Source organism: Monodelphis domestica, chromosome 2 (genome assembly GCF_027887165.1).
Source record: "Monodelphis domestica isolate mMonDom1 chromosome 2, mMonDom1.pri, whole genome shotgun sequence".
Lineage (NCBI taxonomy): Eukaryota > Metazoa > Chordata > Mammalia > Didelphimorphia > Didelphidae > Monodelphis > Monodelphis domestica.
The window spans coordinates 385,657,265-385,680,489 of NC_077228.1; the positions used below are offsets into that span (position 1 = coordinate 385,657,265).

Below are 23,225 nucleotides of genomic sequence, written 5' to 3' on the forward strand. Positions count from 1 at the left end.
AATTTTGATTTCCTCATATGTAAAAATTGGAGGTAATACTTATGTTGTTAATCTTAGAGAATTGAGGGTCAAAGAATTTTATGTCTGCAAAATACTTGGCAAATTTCAAGTTATAATTTAAGTAGTCCTTTTTAGTATCCTAAAAGCATGTTTTTTTTCTTTTACTTATCTTTTGTTAATTAGAAATAGAACTGAAGCTTTTAATATTCTGTATTACTGTTTTGAATTTAGAACTAATGTATAGACAATGAAAATTTTAGTGACTTTTTTTTTTGACTGATTAGATTATATGTATCCATTGATCTCACTTCTCCCAGTCATTCCTTTTCTTTCCTTTTCCATTCATAGTACCTGAGAACAATATTAGATGCTTGAGAGGGATGTTTATAAAGAAGGGAAGAAAGTACAATAAAATATAATTATATAATTTAAGAGAGACTGAGTGCATACTAAGTCTAATAATGTAAACTTAAAATTTGATTGAATATTTCATCTTTTAAAATGAATATTATAGAATGCTGATCAGATTTGAGATTTACTCTGCATTTTTCTTACTGAATATTCTCTCATCAGAGTCAGAGTCAACATGTATTAATAAGCACTTGGTATTTGCTAGACACTATACCAGGCTCTAGGGATACAAAGAAATGTATAAGAAAACTGGTGCCCTCAAGTAGCTCACAGATTTTTAAATGGGGGAAAATGACACATTGAAAAAAAGCTGAAAAATGAAGGGATGAAGGAAGACAATATGAGAAGATATGAGTTTGAGTTGATTTCTTCTTGCATAATGATGAGTTTCTGGAGATAATGAAAGTTAGAGAAGATAGGAAATGTGGAGGTAAATTTTCAGATAGGCTTCCTTATATTGTAGAGAATCAGTACCAGCACTTAAAATTCCTTGTTCCTTTTTTATTTGGGATAGCAAATTCACTGTCATTTTCATCTAGATCTCAGTCTTCTGTGTAAAAGGATTACAGGGAAAGTGTAAATAATGAAATCTGTATTATTCCTAAATCTCATTTTATCCTTTATATTAAACAGCAGCCTAGACAAGAAGTCTCATTGTCATTTCTCATTGTGCTATGATAGTGATATTGTGTTCCTGATGCTAGGCCAACTGAGTAAACTGGGAGATGCCACGGTAAAAATTTAATTAGTCTCTACTGATAAAAATATTACATTTTATGAGGTTTATTAAAGATTATTAGAAATCAGGAATAAAGAAATACAAACTAAGAAGAACACGTGCCTAGGGCACATTAGCCCATTCACATCTTATTCACTACATCTTGCCATCTCTGAATACAGACATGATAGGAAGTAGTAAAATATTAAACACTGAAAATTAAAAAAAAAAAGCTACAAATAGACCAGATAAAATTGTATAGTTTAATAAAGAATACTTGCAAGGTACATATTGAAACAGGGAAAAAACAAAAGGTTATATATAATGGAATGGTATTTGTAACAGAGTAATATAAGGTAGAAATACTTGATGTTTATCAGCTTTAAGCAACGAATCGAACCAGCAAAAACACTTCATTTTCTTAGTATGGATGCCAGTAGTACTTGTTTGAATCATAATCAGGGCTGAAACATCAGAATGCATGCCTTTTTAATTTAATTTAATTAATTTATTTTTTTTAAACCCTTACCTTCCGTCTTGGAGTCAACACTGTGTATTGGCTCCAAGGCAGAAGAGTGGCAAGGGCTAGGCAGTGGGGGGTCAAGTGACTTGCCCAGGGTCACACAGCTGGGAAGTGCCTGAGGCCAAATTTGAACCCAGGATGCCTTTTTTATTTTATCTTTTTATTGTGTTACACAGTGGAGAGCACTGAACTTGAAATTGGAGCGCTTTGATATGTATCAACTGGCACCTTAGACAGATCATTTCTCTCCTTCTTAGCCTCAGTTTCTTCCTCCATAAAAAGAAGGCAGTAATATTTACAATACTAAATAGGATTGTTGTGATAAATTTGCATTTGTAAATTGTAAATCTAATATTACTCTTATTTACTTTTCATTGGATTTTTGATAAATGGAGTTTAATAACTGATCTGATATAGTCTTTCTTAAATTTGACCAGAACTTATTTAGTTGATTGAATTTATGAAAAAATTAGCCCCAATTTCCTAAAAATCTATTTTATTTTAATTATTTTTAATTAATTTATTTATTTTGAAATTATTTTGAAATATTAGAAAGACTGACATTTACCAAACCTTGTCAAGAGATGCTATTCAAAAGACAAGTCATTCTACTGCAGTAATTACATTATTAACTATTGTTGTTGTTGTTTGTGTTAATTGTTGGTTGTGTTAATAACTTACAGTATAAGTGTCATTTAAAAGAAGAAAACTTATTTCCTCATACCTATACTATTACTGCCTCTGAATTCTAAAAAAGTTTCTTTTATAAACTTAATTTAAAAGAAAGTTTTGGGTGAGGAAAGAGTTTTTCCTTCCTATCCTTATTTTTCTTATTCATTTGGTCTCTAGGAATAAATGTTGATCTGATAGAAATGCCTCATGAGTGTAATATGGCACAAGCCATTGTTGAAACTTGGTACCTAATTAATGAGGGAGAAAGCCCAGAGAGATTAATGTGATTTGCCAGAGATTGCCTTTTGATTCTTAGACCAGTGTCTAAGAATCTGTTCCCTCTTCACTGCTATTTTTTGTTTAAAAAGTTAATCTTTATTAAACATCAACAGACATATGATGCTAGATTTTGTTTTTGTTTTTTGGCTCTAGTCCTAATACTAGAGTCCTTTAATAGATTGGAAATGACCTTGGTTCTTTTTTTTTTTCAATTTTAATTTTATTTAGTCAATTTGGAATATTTTTCCTTTGTTACAAGAGTCATGTTCTTTCCCTCCTCTTCCCCCAGCCCTTCCCATAGCTGACATACAATTCCACTGCGTTTTACATGTATGACTTTGGTTCTTGAAGAGTATGTCAGGTAAAGAAGATCTAGCAGTTTCTTTTTTCTTTTAAAAAAATTTTCCTCCAGAACTTAAAGACACATACACATAATTTCCCTACAGAGCATAATACAAAAAACAAAACAAAAAAAACAACTATTCTATTTGAAGCAGTGAATCCATCTTTTACAGAGTTTCCAGGTTTAAAAAAGTATATAATAAATTTTACACTCTACTTGCAAAACTGTCCAGCTTGACTCTATATACCTTATATTCTCTTCGATATATATTTTTAAAATGTTATCATGTCCCTCTTTTTTCATCACTCTTCCCAACAGTCTCACCTCCAGTTAAAGTTGTTTTTTTTTTTAAGCAACCTTTAATAATAGTTTTATTAAAAAAAAAATCCAAAACTGGTCACATCTGAAAATTTTTTTGCATTTTGTCTATCGTCTCTGTCAGGATAGGTAGCATGTTTCATTAATGGGTTCTTTAGAGATCATTGCATTGATCAGAATTGTTTTTGAAATTTGTTTTGCTTTTTACTAAGTTTTAAAAAATTGTTCTTCTGGTTCTGTTTACTCCACATAGATTTATAGCATTCAGGATTTTCAGAAATGGTATCTTGTCATTTCTTCAGGAGGAATAATATTCCATTATAGCATGTAGTGCAGTTTGTTCAGCATTCCCCAGTTGTCTAAGAGGCAATCTAAAGAATACCCTCAAATTCTATTTCTTTCCCTCTCCTGTTCCCTTTTCCGTTTCCCACTCTCCTAGTTTTTTAAACCTCCTTCAGGATCTGGAAGATTCTTCTGTTTATAATTGTTTTCCTTCCTTTTGTTACCCTCCCTATTACTGTCTCTGACCCTCTTGCTTGTTTCCATGTAAAGTTTGATATTTTGCTGCATCATAGTATTTGTGTATGTGGATGTTGAAACCTCCACAGTTTCAGATGAATGACATATGTCTCATGCTTACCTCCACCCCTTCTTCCATTTTGTATGCTTTTTTTTTTAAACCCTTACCTTCCGTCTTGGAGTGGATACTGTGTATTGGCTCCAAGGCAGAAGAGTGGTAAGGGCTAGGCAATGGGGGTCAAGTGACTTGCCCAGGGTCACACAGCTGGGAAGTGTCTGAGGTCAGATTTGAACCTTAGGAGCTCTCCTGTCTCTAGGCCTGGCTCTCAATCCATTGAGCTACCCACCTGGCCCCTATGAGGTTTTTTCTGTCCCTTTTCAATATATTGTTTTTAAATTAGTCTTGGTCCAAAATTAATCTATAAGAATGGAATTTACCAGAATTTAAAATCATAACTGCTTTTAGCTGGCAAATTCTTTATAAAACTTGATTGAATACAAGACAAATTAAAGAAGAAATAGTGGTAGAAAAGAATAAATCTTCAAATTAAGGTGTTCATATAGGAATGAAGATTTAGTCACTTATTTAGTCACTTATCTCTGAGGGTAATCCCAGTTTATCTAGTAAGTAGAATAATTCAGTATTTAAATTGTAATGCTTTGAGGAGATTGTGCAAGCTCTTTGTAATAAATGAGCTGCAAGATATAAATCATTTTTTTTTTAGTTTCAGACCTCAGTCAACTCCTTGATCTTATCTTGCCCATTCATCATTTCCTTGAAGTCTTCTTCCTGTCCCTTTCATTACATTAGTCAGACAAAGGCTTCATTTGAGATACTTTTATGAAACTTTCATTTGAAAGGTACTTTGGAAATGTGTCTGTAATTCAGCTCTCCCACTCCCCACTTTATTGTAATTCTTTCCAATTTCAAATCAAGCAATTTTTGCTTTTGACTGCAAAACTTTCTTGGAAACCTGTTTAAAAGTGGATCTGTAGTGGATCCCTTCCCCATTTACTCATTTTAGCCACTAGGTGGCACTTGCACATTAGTATGATTGAAAAAAAACTGAAGAACAAGGATATACCTGAAATTAGTTGGTCGTCAGAAATCAGGAAAACTACTGAATGGAGTGTTATGAAACAAAAAGTGAAATACAGGGTTTTTGCTGTTGTTCTTTCCAGAATTCATAATATGCCTCAGGCAAATTTGCCAAGTGACTAAAAAGTAACAACAAACTACAGTATGTTCAAAAATCTGTTTTAATCTATTAGAATTTAAAACTACACTGAGACTTTGGGGATACCCCAAATCGCAAATTTGGGATACCCCAAAATACGCATTATGCTGCCTTGGTACCCATGGCTGCCTTTTAATATTTCCTGTAGCCATTCTAAGCTCCTAGGAAATTGCCTACTCTATTATAACTACAAAGTAAATATTCTTTGATAAAGTCAGTGGATTATAAGAAATTATCACTTATAAGACTGAAAATAAAAATCTAATGACTAAACCTTTTTTTTTCTTGCTTAAACATATTTCATAGTTCCTTTACTTTGATATCTAAAAGTAGATAGAGTGTTTGCTGGACCTGCAGTCAAAAAGAGATCCAAGTTCAAATCCTACCTCAAACACTTAATAATTATATGAACCTGGTCAAGTCATTTAACCTTTGTTTGCCTCAGTTTTCTCAACTGCAAAATGGAGATAATAGAACTTACCTCCCAGGTTTGTTAGGGAAAAAATGAGATAATATTCATAAAGCTTTTTGCAAACCTTAAAGGGCTATATAAATGTTAGCTAGCATCATCTCCATTATTGCCTTTTAAAAAAATTTTTAGACCCAAGTTAAAGTCTTAACTTTCTTTAAGGGAAGCAAATAAAACAGTAAGGGCTGTAATAAAATTTAGTGGAATCTCTTATAGGCTTGTTAGCATTGAAAAACACATTTGATTTATCATTTTACATGTGTTATGATTTATTTACATGATATGTTATTATTTTAAACATACAATAATATTTTGGATATTTTCTCCATATATAATTTGTCAAACTCAGAGAAAATAGTGTTTTAGATTATGAAAGAATCTTGGAAATCCTTATTCCAATCCTTTTTCATGTTAGATACATAAAATAAGTATTCAAGTTAAGAGAAGTGGACTCAATTGTCTATAAAGAATTTAGTAAACCTAAGTGTTATATATTAAAATAACTATTATTATGGTATACATGCAAATGGCTAATCTTGTTCTCTTTTTTCCTTGAACTCATGCCTATTGTGTTCATGTTCTATTTTAAGGGTCATCTTTTTTGGATTTCATTCAGAAACCAGAATCTGATAGTAGTCTTGGGGTTTAATTATAATACTTATTTTGGTGATTCTAGTTTAAGACTGGTCTTTGCTGTTTTATTCTGAATTCTCCTGCCACTCTACTGTTTTCACAACAAACATACATTATTTTTGGAAAAGGAAAAAGGAACCCAGTTGTGATTTATGTGTGTGTGTGTTTTTTTTAAGGTATTTTCAAAAGAAATAATTCCAGATTAATGGATGAAATTTTAAAACAACAGCAAGAACTCCTGGGCCTAGATTGTCCCAAATACTCGCCAGAGTTCGTGAATAGTAATGACAAAGAAGATCAAGGTAGTTATGTGGGTAAAAATGTACATAAAATATCATGCACATGTATAACTTGACTTAAAATGTAATCAGTTAGGGGTGGGCAGCAGCTAGGTGGCTCAATAGATTGAGATTTAGGCCTAGAGACAGAAGGTCCTGGGTTCAAAGGCTTTAGATACTTTTCTAGCTGTATGACTGGGCAAGTCACTCACCACTTATTATGTAGATCTTTTTGCTCTTCTATCTTGGAACCAATACACAGTATTGAGTATAAGACAGAAGATAATGGCATAAAGAAAAATTAATCAATCATATTTTCTTAACTGAGAAGTTAATCCCTAATTCCATCAGATTTAGTAGTCTTTTGTTGTTAGTATTTATGTCTTTTTTTCCTGTTATAACTTAAATGTCAAATTGCTCACAGGTTTGTAATCAGGTTATAGCTGTTTTATTGTGGAAAATGTTACTACCCAACAATTAGGGTTTTTGCTTTTTTCTACATTCCCATGTCACTTAAACTTAATGTCAAGAATAAGGGGGGGGGGAGGGTAATAATATAAAGCTAACCTGTACGCTGTGTGTGTGCGCGCGCGCGTATGTGTTCATAGTATGGTAACTTAAGTATATACCAGTATAAAATAAAGTTTTTATTCTTTGAAAATTTTATTTGCTTTTTTTATTCACAGTTTTAAATTGCCAATCATCAGTGAAGGTGCTGTCTCCAGAAGATGGAAAAGAAGATATTGTAAGAGCTGCCCGAGACTTTTGCCAGTTAGTAGCTCAGCAGCAAAAGAAATCTACAGACATGGATGTGAATATTTTAGGCAATTTACTTAGTAAGTTAACTAATTATACTTTTAAAAAATTGTGATCGGCTAAATGCATAATCTGAAAAATAGTAATAATTAAGTGTAAACCTCAAAATGTAAAAGCAGTTGTTAGTAAAACTAAATATCAGTTAGTGAAGATTAAATACAAATCAATACTAAAAAGGAAATGAATTACATGTAGGCAATAGTTTTAGAGTAGCCTAATGACAAATGCTGACAACTCTTGATTGTTGGAGGGGGAAAGAGTTGTTATTAAAGGAAAAAAATGCTCCAGTTTATTTTCATTATGATTCCTCTTAAAAATAGGAATTTTACATATAGTTTAATGACCTTTTTTCTCCTATTCTTAAAAAAAAAAGTTATTTAGGAAGAATACTTGAATTTAATACATTTAGATTAGATTTTTAGAGCAAGAAGTTACACATTAGAAATTAATCTTGTCCAGTAAGTAATTTGATAGATTGGTGAACTGAAACCCAGGTTGTAAGCTATAGGATGAGAATTTGAACACACACATATGTTCTCATACCAAAGTCCTTGTTCTCCTGTTTATAAGTTTGACTTTACTTTTTAGGATTCCTTCTCTCATATTCAAATGGAACTTGGTATAGCTTGTCATTTCTTTATTAATAGCTATACAATCTTTCATTTCTTCTTTTACTCGTTTTTTGTGTTGCTCTCTAAGGAAAAGAAGTATGGTGAAGGAACACTTTAAATCTTCCTCTATCTTTTAATGATTCCTTTTTTTTTTTTGCTCCATCCCATATTCACCATCTATTTCTGGTTCTGTTAAACCATATACCTCTTTGCTTGCTTACCCATCTTCATCTGTCAAAAATGGTCTGAAGATTACCAAATCAGCTGCTCTGTGTTCTTGGGAATTCCAAGGTTAATTTCTCTATTTTCATGGTTTTTATTTGTAAAGGTTTGTGCCTGACAGAGAAAGGTAGGTTGCTTTGCTTGGTTTATCTTTCCCAATTGTATGTAAGCTCCTTAAGAGCACAGATTATTTCAATTTTTTTGTCTTTGTACCATCTAACACAATTGCTGGTTAATAGACACTTATTGTTTGTTGATTGATTCTCTTACATGGACCATTTGTTTAACTTGGTGAATACTTCTTTAGCTCTTTATGGCTAGTATGGCCAGTAGGCTTATAGTTAGGAAGAATAACTTGGTATAGATACATTATACTGCTATCTCTCATCTTTGCAAAGTCTGGAGCATAGCCATTTCTAGTTGTTCATTTCTGACTTCTTCTAGTTCTAACCCTGTAGATTTAATATGCAAAAGAGTATGGTCTGAGTTGGAATAACTGTTTAAAATAATTGGGAGAGTCACCAAACTATAGCATTTGTGATTAATTTTTTAAAAACTGTTCTTTAGTACATACATACTTTGCACTTTGATTTAGCAAAAACTGATGTTCTTGTAGTCCAGAAAAGATCTGTGTATATTGTGAGCATTTAATACACTAATTTTTCTCAAGGTTCTGCTTTTGGAGTGCTAGTCTTCATTGTATAGCAGCCTTGTCCAAACAGGAAGGGGAGAGGAATCAGAATTGAAAACGTTGTTCTTAGGTTCACTAGCATATTGGAGAGACAATCTTTACAGTTTAATCTTTACAGTTAATCTTCTGCCTATATGTACAAGATGTTGTATATCTTGTCTGTAGTCAAGGGTATATAGTTTCCCAAGTTGCATCAGAAATGTGACTCCTCACATCTTCTCCCTTACCCTTGTAAGTCATCAAACAGTGAATTAGCTAGGTATAAGAGAATACTCTTATGTTATGGATCTGGGCCATTGCTCTGACCTGTGTGTGCCAGCATAGTGGGGAAACCTTGCTCTGAAATATGGGAAATTGACTATATTTGAGAATTCTTTATCATTGGGATCAAATAATATGCATCAAGGATCCAAGTATTTAATAGTATTTCTACATCAACTCTTTTAAGCTTGAAAGAGGGTATTATTGAATATGAAAGGTGAATCTTAACTCTAGATAAAATTTTGCAGCCTTCAATTTTGCTGAGAGCTGTATTATAATGTAAGTTCCCATTGTGTTCATTTGTTGACTTTTTTTAAGGCATTTAATTCAGAAGACCAAAAATGCCACCCTAAAATCTCTTGTCCAGTAAGTTGTTATGTGTACATGCAAAAGTTTTGCAAGAGTCCTTTAATGATGTAACATTATTTTGATACTTTTCATTATTATTATCATCAATAAAATGTAAAACAGGAAGATGTGTGCTTATCAGAGATGTTTGCTACTGTAATGGAATATAGCATTGAAGAGGCTAAATGGTAGAGGATTTTTTGTAGATGGGACTATCTTCCAGATTAGATATTCCTGTTTGTTGATTCCATTAAATCCCAGAGTATTGTAGCTCCTTTTGTTTGGGATCCATATTTCAGCCAAAATAGTTTGGCCTGATTATTCACTTGGAAAAAACTAAATAGATGAAGAACATCTATGCTACTATGTGCTGTTAGATGGACAGGCTGTATAAAGATAATCCATTTATGTTAGAAACTGCTCACGGAGAACTGGACCTGGAATTTAAAAGGAGGAAGAAAGTAAAATGAACTGAATTGCCTTTGGGAAATTTGCACAGCGTTTAACTTTTTTTTTTTTCATGTAGTAAATAAAGGCTCTTGTTTTCAACACCAGTAGTATTCTAGTCATGGTGTATGACAGTGAGTCATGACATACCATAATCTCCAAAGAATTAAAATTAACAATCACCCAAAGGGTCATGGAGAAGCACATGGTGGAGGATGAGTAGACTGCATACAATTCATAAACAGCTGAGAATTACATAAGAGAAGGAAACAACCTAAAAGGATATCACCAGAAATGTCTGTCACCAGAAAAGAGGGCAAACTAAATGTGTAGTGAGAGCAATAGCTGCCTGATGGACAAATATGTTCTCCATTGGGATACCATGTCAAAAGAATTAGAGTGTACCCAGCATGTTTGGTAAACCCATTGTAGAGGATTTATGGGAGGGTATGGTTATAAGTTCCATAGGATGAAAGGGCATAGGTGTGTTGTGATTTGCTATGCTAGAGAGAGTACCTGCATCAGTGAGATCATTTAGCTATACTTAATATAATATTGTATTAGGAACTTTATTCCTTGTTGAGATATTTCTGATCATATAATGCCTAATCAGAGTACCCCCTAATTTAAAAATAAGATATGATTAAGTAGATAGCAGTTAGGGTTGGTGAAAATATGGTTGGGAGAGGATATTTTAGTCTTGAGGAAAAATATTGACTTGGGGTCTTAGGAGTCAAGTAATTATGAATTTTAGAATGTATATGAAGTGAGTAGAGATAAGTCCTGTTGTATAAAGAAAGGTAAGGAAATATGAAGTTAAGAAAGTTGATGAAGTGGCATTGTTGATATAACTGTCACCAATAGGATATAAGTGAGGAGAAATGAATATGTCTCAAGTATTGAAATCTTTGAAGAAATGAAGAAATGGGTCCTATGTACAAAGAAGACATCAACAGGGAGGTTTATGAACAGCATGAATTTGAAAGGAAAGGCTCTATTACATTATTGATTATGAAGAAAACTAATTAATATAAGGGCTGTAATTAAGTGGAGCAAATAGGCATTGCTGTTTACCTTACTTGGCCCAAGGATATCTTGTATTCTGTTTTCTATTCTAAAGATGTTTGATTAGTTTAGAGATAATAGAAAATTAATTTTTTTCTTTCCTGTTTCATCTGTTGCACAAATTACATATTTCATTTTATCCATATGGCAACTCTGGGAGGTATGTGCTACTATTATCACCTTTTTACATATGAGGAAATTGAGACTCAAAGAGCCCAGGATTGCACATAAGTGTCCTTAAATTGGATATGAACTCAAGCCTTAATCTGACTTCAGGTCTATTCCTATATTCATCATCATCATCTAGTTGCCAAATATCTTAGCAAGTCAAGTGATAAATATGATATAGATAATAGATTTCTTAAAGCAGGGATCAGAAAATTATGGGCTGTTTCATATTTGTTTTTGTACTACCTCCCAGCTCAAAATAGTTTTTAAGGGATAAAAGTGAAAAGCTTCTAGAGCCAGGTTATTGGTAAGAAAACTTTCTGAGAGAAGAAAGGGAATATAAAAGACTTTAATACTAAGATTAAAAAGCCTGCAGGTTAAGGGGGAAGGTAGATTTAAAAGAAAAAAAAAACCCTACCACATTGTGAAGGAAAGAACCCTTATAGCCTGCCTGTGGTATTTTTGTTTTGTTTTGTTTTGTTTTAAAGAGGGTAAGAAAAAGAAGATGGGATAGGGGTGAATTTTGGCTATTAGCAGAAGAAAATGACTTTAAAGTAGTAAGGCAAATAAAAGTAAAAAATTCTCCCTCAAGGTATAAATTCAATTAGGTCTGTCCTTCATAGAGGAAGGCTACCTGAGAGTTAAGAAAAGATTCTCTCTTCTCTAATCTTTTAAAGAGAAGCCTTCAGGAGAATACTGAACCCTGATGTCTAGTGAAGAAAAAGTCTAGGTCAAAACTATCCTGAAGATAGAGTGTAACATAAAGAAAGACACTGGGACAAAGCAAAGGTCCTCAGATTGATTAGATCTCCTAAAATTTAACTCCTGAAAATTCAGTAACAAAATGAGTAAACAAACAAAAAAGAACTTTTATTATGCCAGGGATGACCAAAACAAACCTTGAAAAGAATAACTCAAAATACCTACAATCAATATTCCTTCTCCCTCAAATAAAAACAGCTTGCCCATAAGAACAATTAGAACAAGTAATTCTTTGACAAAATTATATGAGTTTAAAAAGAAATGAAAGAACTGAGAGTAGTGGAGGAGAGATTTAGGGAAATCTTCTGTAGCTTTAATAGAAGACATTTTTAAAAAACATTTGAAAAAAACTCCTTTAAAATCAGAATGGATAAAATAGAAATTAATTACTCTCGGAGACTGTTGTTATTGTTTAGTTGTGTCTGACTCTCCATAACCCCATTTGGTATTTTCTTGGCAAAGATACTGGACTGATCTGCCGTTTCCTTTTCCAGCTCATTTGACAGATGAGGAAACAGACAAATAGGGATAAGTGACTGCTTGGGGTTACACAGCTAGGAAATGTCTTCAAGGCTGCATTTGAATTCAGTTCTTCCTGTCTTTAGTCTCCATCCATGCCATCTAGCCGAATTAGCAAGATTTAGCCAGTATTACTATAAAGGTATGGAAAATATGAAATGAGATATTTCAGTAGGCAAAAGATAAAGATCTACAACCAGAAGTAACTTAAATAGCAAAATTGAGAATAATCTTACAAAGGAAAAAACCTGGATCTTCAGTGAATTAGAAGCCTTTCAAATGGTATTGATGAAAAGATCAGAATTGTGAAGAACTATAAATAATATATGTAATATAAATTATGAAAAGAACACAAAATATGGGAATCAAGAGGAAAAATAAAAAGCTGGATACAAATGAATAACCAGAAGAGACTTTTATCAAATTTTATCAAATGAATACAAAAATGGGTAGTGATTTTAAAGGAGTTCTTAGAGAATCTCAATATCACAAGGGGTCATAGAGATAGTTAACTGAGACAGAAGAGCTATGCATATTATTGTTAGCTATTGAAGATTCTGTTAGGGAAAAAAGAATGGAAGGAGGAAGGCTACATTAGGGGAAAATGGAAGAAAAGATGGAGTAATTTGTTAACATAATAAGATGGAGTAGTAAAACTAAATACAAACATAACAAGACTAGAGAAAGCTAATGTTACTTGAACTTCACTTCCACCTAAAGTGGTCAAAAGGGGGGTGGAACATTATCCCCATCTCCTGATCTACAGATAGGAATAAGAAGAATGGAAAGGAGAGCATAAAATGAATGGTATATTCAGGGAGTTATTTGTCATGAGCAAAGCAAATTCCAACCATCGTGAGAGAATAGTGAAGAGAAGTTTATAAAGTTTTATAAAAAAGAAAAAGATGACTCAAAATAGAGTATAGAGAAGAAATATTATGGAGAGAAATAGGCAATTAATAATCATAACTGTAAATATCAACGGGATGAACTCAGCCATTAAATGGAAGACATTAGTAGACTGAATTAAAAAAGCAAAATCAAATAATATTTTGTTACATAGAAACAACATGTTGTTTACAAAATCCAACAGTATGTTGTTTAAAAGAAGCATACTTGAAACAATGAGGTTAGAAAAAAATCTCTGTTGAATACAGAAAAACAGTAGTGCTAATTTTGATTTCAGAAAGGCAACTACAAAAAAAAATTAAAATATATTTAAAAAAACTATTTTTTAAAATAATGTATGTATTTTAATACTATATTTTGCACAACTTCTAAATACTTAAAGGGAAACTAAATGAATTATAAAGAAAGATGCAGTGAAACTAATAGTGAGGCACCTATCAGTCATAGATTAATCTAACAACAACAAAAAGTTAATGACTTGAATAGGATTGTAGAAAAATTAGATATAACAGTTATTATTATTATTATTAAAAGGGAATAGAGAAGAATATGTCTATTCTCAACTGCATGGCACCTTTACAAAAATGGATTATGTTTTAGGATGCAGACTAGTAAATGCAGAAAAACAGAAATGTACACATTCTTTGCTGATCGTAGTACAATAAAAATAATGGGTCCCTGGGAAAAAATGTTAAAAATCAATTGGAGACTTAACTCCTAAAGCTATGTTGGTCAAAGAACAAATCATAGAAACAGTATAATTTCATTACATACAATGACAACAATGGGACAGTATGCCACAATTTTGGGGATGTCTTCAAAGAAATACTTAGGGAAAATTCATATCTAAACATTTTTATTAAAAGAAAAGAGAGCAACAAATCATCAATGAATTGGGAACTAAAACTAAAAATACTAGAACTCCCCCCCCCCCCCAATTTTTTTAATTAGTTAAACACCAAGATAGAAATCCTGAAAAATCAAACAAGAGATTACCAAAATGTAACATGGGAAAGAAAAAAACCAAACTTTCTACTAATAAATAAAACTAGCTTTTGAAAAAACAATAAAAAAATAGGAAAACCATTAGCCAATTTGATTAAAAAGAGGAAAGAGAAAATCCAATTTTACAAGTATCTAAAATGAAAAAGAAAGAGAATTTATAAGTAAAGAATTTTTTTCCTAACTTGAGTGAAATAACTAAAATGTTCAAAAATATAAACTACTTAAATTAGGGAAAATAAAAAGAAAGTTTAATACATTTCCAGAGGAATAATTTGAACAAGCTTAAAGTTTCTACCCCAAACCAATCTAATAACTAGGAAAAAGGACCTGATAACCCAAAAATTTTTAATAGCTTTTTTTTTTTTTGTGGTGACAAAAAGCTAGTAACAAAAGGGTGCCCATAAATTGAGGAATGGCTGAATAAAGTGTATGTGAATGTGATAGAATATTATGCTGTAAGAAATGAGAATATATGTTATTTTAGAGAGATGTGAAAAGACTTCAAAGAATTGATGCAAAGGGAAATAAGATCCAGAAGAATAATTTATACTATAATATCAAAATTATAAGACAGAATGCTTTTGAAGCCTTTACAAAATGATGATGAATAGACTAGAACCAGGAGAACAACCACCTCCCCTGTAATGACAGCTTTAATAATTATAATAAATGTGATCAACAAAGTGATCATTCATGATTCAAGAGAATTGTTAGTATGACATACTAATCACCTCTTGACAGAAGTGATAGATTTTGGGTTGCAGAATGAGACACAAAGTTTTGTATACTGCCAATGAGAATTTGTTTTGCTTGTTTATGCATAATTGTTAGAGGGAATTTGTTTCCTCTGATTTTCAGTGTAGTTGGAGTGAAAAAGAAGAGATTTTTGCTTATTTTTAAAAAAAAGTTAAAAAGTATAAGAGGCAAGGTGCTACAGATTTTAAATTGTTTCATATGATGTCACTATTGTTTTGCTTAATACTTTTACTTGTTAACAGATCTCATAGAGTTGAGATATAATATATATGTAAAAGGGAGCATCAAAAAACTTTAAAAATTAAACTTATAAGTGGTACAAAATATATTTTAAACTATTTAGCATAAGGAGAATTAAGTACCTAGGATAGTTATGGTATGTAAACAATAAATTTTGCTTGCTGTTCTACCAGCTAAGGTAAAAAGCAAGTGTGTTGTATTATATAGCTGTAGTGATCTGCTAAAAAAGAAAGGATGCAATTTGATCCAGAAAAATTTTTTGCTATTCAATTTACAAAGGAATTTAACCAGTGGGCCTTTTATGTGTGAGACCAATTGGGTAACCAAAGTAGTGTCTTTTCTGTAAAAAGATTGAGAAATACTATACAAATTAATATATTTAATACAATTTGATTGCTTTGTATAAATCTTAAGTCACTGAAATCATGTCACTAGCCTTAACTGAACATAATATTTTCTTAGTAACTTTACTTTTCTGATGGTAGCCAGGTGGCAGAGTGGTTAGAGTCTGGAGTTCGGAGTTTCTTTAGTTATGACTAGTTTTTCTCAGAAAGGAGCATCAAATTTACCCATCAGAGTCAAACACTCCTCAGATGAAATCAGAATTCTTTGCTATTTAATATTACTTTGGCTTGGAAAATTGGTCATGATAGAACCTCAGTTTAATAACCCTTGTAGGATTTTTTATTTTGAGTAATAATACTACATTCTGATATGTAATAAAAATGAATTAACTCTAGGATAGAATGAACCAATCTGTTGAATGTATGGTTACTTAATAATTCATTTAATACTATTTTAATGTTGGAAAATATCCACAAATTCAATGATTACATTTTAATATAATTGATGTTAAACTTTTTCTTCCTGACAATATTTAGCAATAGGTCTTAGGTATTTTCTAGTGCACATAGTGGTTGTTTATGTTCCTATTGGCCATAGGGTCAGGCACATATTATCATAAAATTTAGAACTGGAAAAGACTTCAATGACAATAGTCCAACCTATACTCAGCAGAAATTCCCACTGTTCCTGACAGGGTTCATCGATTTTTTCATGAAGCTATGCAGTGAGGAAAAACCTACTACCTCTTGAGGCAGCCCATTTCATTTTTGGACATCTCTAATTATAGTTTTGTTTTGTTTTTCCTGACATCAAATCTAAATTTATCTCTTGTCAACTTAACTCATTGCTTATTGTGATGCTTCTTTAAATGCTATTCTCTTTGAGCCTTCTCTCTAGGTAAAATTGCCAGTTTCTACAACTAGACTTCAAATAATATAGACTCCAAGGCCTTTGACCCTCTTCTGAACATTACCTGATTTTTAAATGTCTTTCCTTAACTGTGGTCCCTGGAACTGGACACAGTACTCTAGATGGTGGTCAGAGATAAAGAGACTATATGTCTTCTGTATTCCTAGAAACTATGGTTTTCTTAAGGCAGTCTGAGATTGCATTAGTTTTCTTAAATGTCATGTTACATTGCTGGCTCACACTGAACATGTAGCACTATTGATCTTAAATTTTTTTCAGAGAAACTACTAACATGGCCCCCATCTTTGTGAAGTTAATATTTTGAATTCAGTGTATCCCTCTTGTACTTCATTTGATTTAGTCTACTGTTCTGACCTGTTACTTTCCTTGACTTATTCATTGTGTTAGCTCTCCTCCCCAACTTTTTTTGTTATAGGATTATAGATTTAGCAGAAGAGAACCTTAGAGGTCACCTGGGTGACACCTTCATAAATAATGAAATAGAATCTAGAGAGCCGAAGCAAATTGCTCAAGATGGTGCATGACCGTGACAGACCTAGTTTAGAGTCACATATATCCTTTGAATCTCATTCTCATCTACTAGTTTGACAAATGTGCTATTTATGCCCTTACCCAGGCTTTTAGCAAAATGTTCAATGGTGTAAGGACTTAACTTGATCTCTTCCCAACTCTATCTTCTACACATTTGCTAAACAAATATTCTTAAAATAACAATCTGAGAATATCCTCTCTCTGATCTCTGAAGACTCCTACTATTTCTAGGATAAAATGCAAAATAATTAGTATTGTTCTTAAAATCTTAGACTGTGGTTCTCATCTACTTTTGTAGTCATTTTAGATTATTCCAATTTCAGATTATTCTCCTTCACATAGTTTCTTCTCTAATCAAACTAACTTGTTAAATATTCTGCTTTGATACTTCACTTAAGTATAAGTTAAAAAGAAGGGCTGGGACAACTTAATTTAGATATATTTTAAAAACACAACTTTTATCTGTCCTAACACTGTACACCCTCTTCTCTTTAAATTTTATCAGTATTGTTTTAGATAGTCTTTGAAGAAGTATAATAGTTTTGAGATTTATATAGAGATTGTACAATTTGTTCCTTCCTGTCTAATGTCTTAAAAACTGATGATAGATCAGTGAACATTGCAAAATCTTAAACTATTTTATGTTTTCTTGATTAGTTAAAACAGAATGATGGTAATCAGTAGTGGAAAAATTGTGCATAAAAGCTGCTTATTTCACCTTAAGGGTAGTAGATTAAGATGTCTGATGCTATATATTCATTCTTTCTCCCTCTTCCTCTCTTCTTTTCTTTTCCTCTTCCCATCTCTCCCTCTACTTACCTTCCATCTTAGAATCAGTACTTTTTATTGGTTCCAAGGCAGAAGGGTGGTAAGATTTATTTATTTAGGCTGTGGGGGTTAAGCGACTTGCACAGGGTGACATAGCTAAGAAGTGTGATCCTATAGCTCTTGAAGAAAACTGACATAGGATTTTGAGTAGTTAGTTATTAAAAGGTCTGTAATTTGGGATAGCAAGAGAATTTCTCATAAGAAGCAAGTGGCCTACACTTAAGCGTCACTCTCAAGAATAATAAAGGAAATCTGTGGCTTTAATTAGGGCATATAGTTTTCCAGAGAATGAAATCAGTGACTTAGGAAGAAGCTTTGATGATGACAATTCTTTAGGGACCTTTTCCAGAATTGGATGATTGTTTAGATATTTTAGAGTAGATGGAATTATTGGATCATATTAAGATAGAGCACTGGAGTTTAAGTTGGAGGATTTCAGAATCCATTTAATAAAAAAAAAACATCTATACAAGAATCTCGTCTACAACATATTCAATATGCAGAATATGGATAGAGCATTGTAGAACTCATGGATGAAATAACAAGTCAATGGTAGGTATTTGTTTTTCATTCTTATATTCGTAGGTGAGTGTCAACAGATCTATGTTTATTTTCATCTCTGAAGATTGAATCACAGAATTTTGTGTTGAGATCATTTATGATCAAAAATATTGTATTAAGAAGGTTTTTTTTGGTTTAAAAAAATGTTTGATGTCAATCTATGAGTGACTTAATATATAGAAATGTTGACTCTAACTTTTCCAGCATTTTTCTTTTAGTCATTATCAAATCTAAGTGGAAAGATGATCAATACTGATTTATCTACTTTCATTTATTTATCTAGGTATTCATGCATTTATTTAATAGGTTTATTTCATTAATTTGGAATATTTTCCCATGGTTACATGATTCGTGTTCTTTCCCTTCCTCCCTCCCCTCTCCTGTAGCCAAACAAGTAATTCCACTGGGTTTTACATGTATCATTGTGATTTATCCACTTTCAAGGACAGCAAGGCTAGTTAAGATTCAACATACCCACAATCTACTGTTGTATAAGTGGAGAAGATTATATAAACAAAGTACAATAATTTCTCTAAATTTTAGAAGGTTATTTATAGGATTGGCAAGACTTAAATTCCATTTATTTATAACTGTGTAAACTTGTACTTTTAGTTTTATGTATGTGGAGCCTGTTGATCAAAATGCATAAAGGGAAACTAATTGTTTTTAACCTGGCCTAAAATCTCTTAACTCATGAATGTAGATAAAAAACAAAGGACCACTTATTTGGCAACTAGGTGTCTCACTGGAGAGAAAGCCAGTCCTGTGGATAGGAATGGGGGACCTAGGTTCAAATCTGGCCTCGGATACTTCTAAGCTATGTGACCCTGGGCAAGTCACTTAACCCCAGTTGCCTAGCCCTTACCTTTCTTCTGTCTTAATTCTACTTAGAAATGAGAGGAAAATTCTTCCCATACTTAACCTTTTGACTAACTTATTTTATGTAAGATGGTGATAAAAGATTAATTGTTTTTCCTTTTAATTTAGGTAGCTATCCCTGGTAATTCAGTCTTCTTATTTTAGTTTTATTATGTATGAAACTTTGGTAGGGTCATTGTTAATCCTAATATTCAAATCATTTGAAATTATTTATACTTGGTTGGTGAAAACTATGATGTTTGGAAGGTTGCTGTTATTCCTTTTAGAGATAAAAAGAAGCATTCGTGTATGTGAGAGAAAGCATATTTATTAGATTGTAATAGACAGTTACCAAGATAGTCCCTGACTTTGAAAACAGGGACAGTCTAATAATCTTTGTATCTTCCTCAGTATCTGGCTTAGTGTCTTGTATATAGTAAATACTAAATTTTTATTGAATGAATGACTTAGATTGATCCCTTTCTTTCCCTCTAAACATGGGCCAGGATTAGGAAGAATAAGATTTTGTCTTATGCACTAGCTAGCTCACCAGCTAGCTTTCCTTTTGCTTTATAAAAATTAGTTTGAGTGGGCAGCTGGGTGTCTCAGTTGATTGAGAGCCAGGCCTAGAGATGGGAGGTCCTAGGTTCAAATATGACCTTAGCTACTTCCTATCTGTATGACCCTGGGCAAGTCACTTGACCCCCATTGCCTAGCCCTTACCACTCTTCTGCCTTGGAACCAATACACAGTATTGATTCCATGATGGAAGGTAAGGGTTAAAAAAAAAAATTAGTTTGACTAAAGGCTAGATGAGGAAGGAAGCTAAAACCTAAGAAACCTGGGAGTTTATTACCTAAAAGTAAGTTCTTTTATACAGAATTGATGATCAACCCTAAACAGAAAAGTTAAAAGGTCAAAGATCTTTGTGTTTGTTCCCTGGTCCTGCCACATTTCCAGACAGGATTTCTGTTTAATGAGAAATGTGTTCCAAACATCCTTAGGATCAGAAAAAAGACTCAATTATTTTCCATTTGGGGCTTAGTTGATTTAATAGATAATTCATTTTACCACAGGGGTTTGGTATACCTAATTTATCTCTATTAAAGTGTAATGTAGTTCCAAATACTATGTACAAATTCACTCTTTCTGGGGTTAAGACTTAATAATTAACCAAACTCATATGAAGATGATTTTATTATGTTCTGTGACCAAAGTGAATGTACTCGAGTAAGAACCTACCTAAAAAGTGAGTTTTATAGCTAAAAGAAAATCTGGGTGAAACAGCATAGGAAATTACTCATTTAATATTGCCATTGATGCATGTTGTTTGAGCAAATTTTGCAAATAGCATGAGATTTCCCAATCATGTATATCCTAAAGGAAAAAAAAAAACTAGTTATAGGGACAGAGATTAGTTGGGAATTTGGTTAGTCAAATTGTTGAGAAGGGAAAGTCATTTTTGATGTCTTATCAGACTTTTCCTCAGAAAGGCAGAAAGGGTACCTTTTGGGATTTGATTAAATATTTTCTCTAAGGATGGCAAAAGGGTCTCTGAGAGACTTCAATCCTAGTTTTTTTATTGAATGAGTGAATGAACTTATATTAGGTTGAGGATTCCCTCTCCCCCCAACCAAACAAACAAAAAACATGGATCATGTTAGGATTAGGAAGGATAAGAGTTTGCAGTAAGAGGCTCAGAATGTAGCTGGCCTTTTCCTCTATCAAATTGGGTTTCTGGAAGCTAGATGGAGGATGAGGGAAATGAGGCCTCCATTTTTTTCTTGCTAGGATTGTTTATTTACAAATGTGTTTTCACTTTTAAAATAACAGCAACAGTGAATATAAGAAGTAAAAGATATAAAATGGTTTTAAAAAGAAGAAATTCTACTAAAATGAAGGATCACTGAGGGCTAAGACTGTACTAAGGTAAATGAGACTAAGACTACAAAACCATTTATTGATAGGAAAACTTTTTGACCATGACTTTACAGGTAAGGTTTTGGTAGGAATTCTCTGGAGAGGCAGAATCCTTATAGGCTAACTTTATTTCAGGACAAAAGTGTGTGAACAATATATCTTAATAGAATAAAAGGTTGCCATAAATTAGGAGAGGAAGAAGGGAGTCATGTGTATTTTCCCCCTACCCTCACCACCAAAAAGCAGTATGTCTATTAAAGACCTTTTTTTTTTTAACCATTCCTTTCCATCTTAGAATCCATACTGTGTTTTGGTTCTAAGGCAGAAGAGTGGTAAAGAGCTATGCAATGGAGGTTAAGTGACTCACCCAGCATCACATAATTAGGAAGTGTCTGGGGTTAGATTTGAACCTAGGACCTCCCATCTCTAGGCCACCTCCCTGCCATCTATTACAGGTTTTTGCTTTTCTTATTGATATCACAATGTCTTCTTAGTTTCATAAATGACACTTTATGTGGTCAGTGTTGCTTCTGTTGATGAAGCAGATTTTCAGATAGGTAGACTTATTCCCTCTATTGAGATAGATGGCACATGTTAAAGTGGATTTCTTCACTTTCTTCATTCTTTGTTCCTGTTTTCCCATAGTGGAAAAGGCTTAAATGATCTGAATAAAATGTATAAGCATTTATACTATAAGATTTTTTTTTATGCTTGGTATTGTTATAAATAAAATTTAATCTGGAGGCTTGTTACCAGATTTAAAAGCATTTATTAATAGAGATAAAAAAATATATATAGAGAGAGAGGTCTTAGCCTTTCTAACTTTAGGGATAGATCTGATTCTCCATTTAAGTGACTCAGACCATGGCTTGCCAGAGATCAAGATATAAGGAAAAGCTCAGAGAGAAACACCAACCCAGAGACAGGTGTGGAAGCCAAGAGAGCAACTCCACTTCCTGCCCTTGCTTTTCAAACTCTCTTGCTTTCCTCCCTTGGCCAATGGCTTTCAAACATCATGCTGTCTGCCCTACCATGATGATGTTATGCCAGGCTGTTAGGCCATCAGATACTACATGTGACTTTTTTATTCCTGTATTCTACCACTGGGGGTGCCACAGCATGGAAGTATTTTACTTCACACAGTTTAAATAACTCAGGTTCATTTCATATATGTTTCTTTATTTCCAAGGTTTGAATGGTTTCCCTGACCCTGATTTAGTATTGAAGTTTGGTCCTGTGGACAGCACATTAGGATATCTTCCTTGGCACATTAGATTGACTGAAATTATGTAAGTAATTAAAATGGTGTTTTATTTGGGTTTAAGATAATAAATATATTTAAGTACCTACTCTGTGCCCAGCATGTCTAGATGCTTTGGTATATAATAAAGTATAAGACAATTCTTGCTCTTAAGTAATTACCATTTTTTTTATCCCTTACCTTCTGCCTTAGAATCAATACTATGTAGGACTATGTAAGGCAGAAGAGCGGTAAGGGCTAGGCAATGGGGATTAAGTGATTTGCCCAGGCTCACACAATTGTTAGGAAGTGTCTGAGGCAAGATTTGAGCCTAGGATTTCCCATCTCTAGGCCTGGCTCTCAATCTACCGAGCTACCTAGATTCCCCAAGTAGTCAAAATCTTAATAGGGGAAAACTACACGTGAAAAAGAATAATAAGGGACAGTGCAACATAGAGGATTATGACCTGGCTTCAAAGCCTTGAAGACCTGGATTCAAATCATTTAACCTCTCAGTACTTAGACTATAAGATGGTGGTCTCCATTGGCAGAGGGAGTTCTTTAAACCAATGAAATCATAGTTTCGATTTTATAGACAAATAGGTCTATTTTATAGACCAAAAAAGGTAAGAGGCAGTCAGTATAAGACCTTGAATACCAAATTAGTGATTAACCATTGGATTGGGGAACACCATGGTAGAAAAGTATTTTAGGGAAATTGGGGTAGGGGATGGATTAGGGCTAGTATAAGTTTATGATGAGATTAAAGAGGCTTTGTAATAATTCAGATG

The 23,225-nt window shown here is 32.8% G+C and overlaps 1 protein-coding gene across 2 annotated transcripts in view; it reads left to right on the top strand.

Moving 5' to 3' along the window:
• The window catches only part of NUS1 (NUS1 dehydrodolichyl diphosphate synthase subunit), a 39,703-nt gene that overhangs the window by 12,721 nt on the left and 3,757 nt on the right, over positions 1 to 23,225 (top strand). The window contains exons 2-4 of one of the 2 annotated variants that reach the window (XM_001369260.4): positions 6,300 to 6,425; positions 7,088 to 7,237; positions 22,384 to 22,483. In XM_001369260.4, the coding sequence (XP_001369297.1) occupies positions 6,300 to 6,425; positions 7,088 to 7,237; positions 22,384 to 22,483 (376 nt within the window). The remainder of the gene's footprint in view (positions 1 to 6,299; positions 6,426 to 7,087; positions 7,238 to 22,383; positions 22,484 to 23,225) is intronic. The other variant, XM_007484480.3, reaches the window with a different exon arrangement.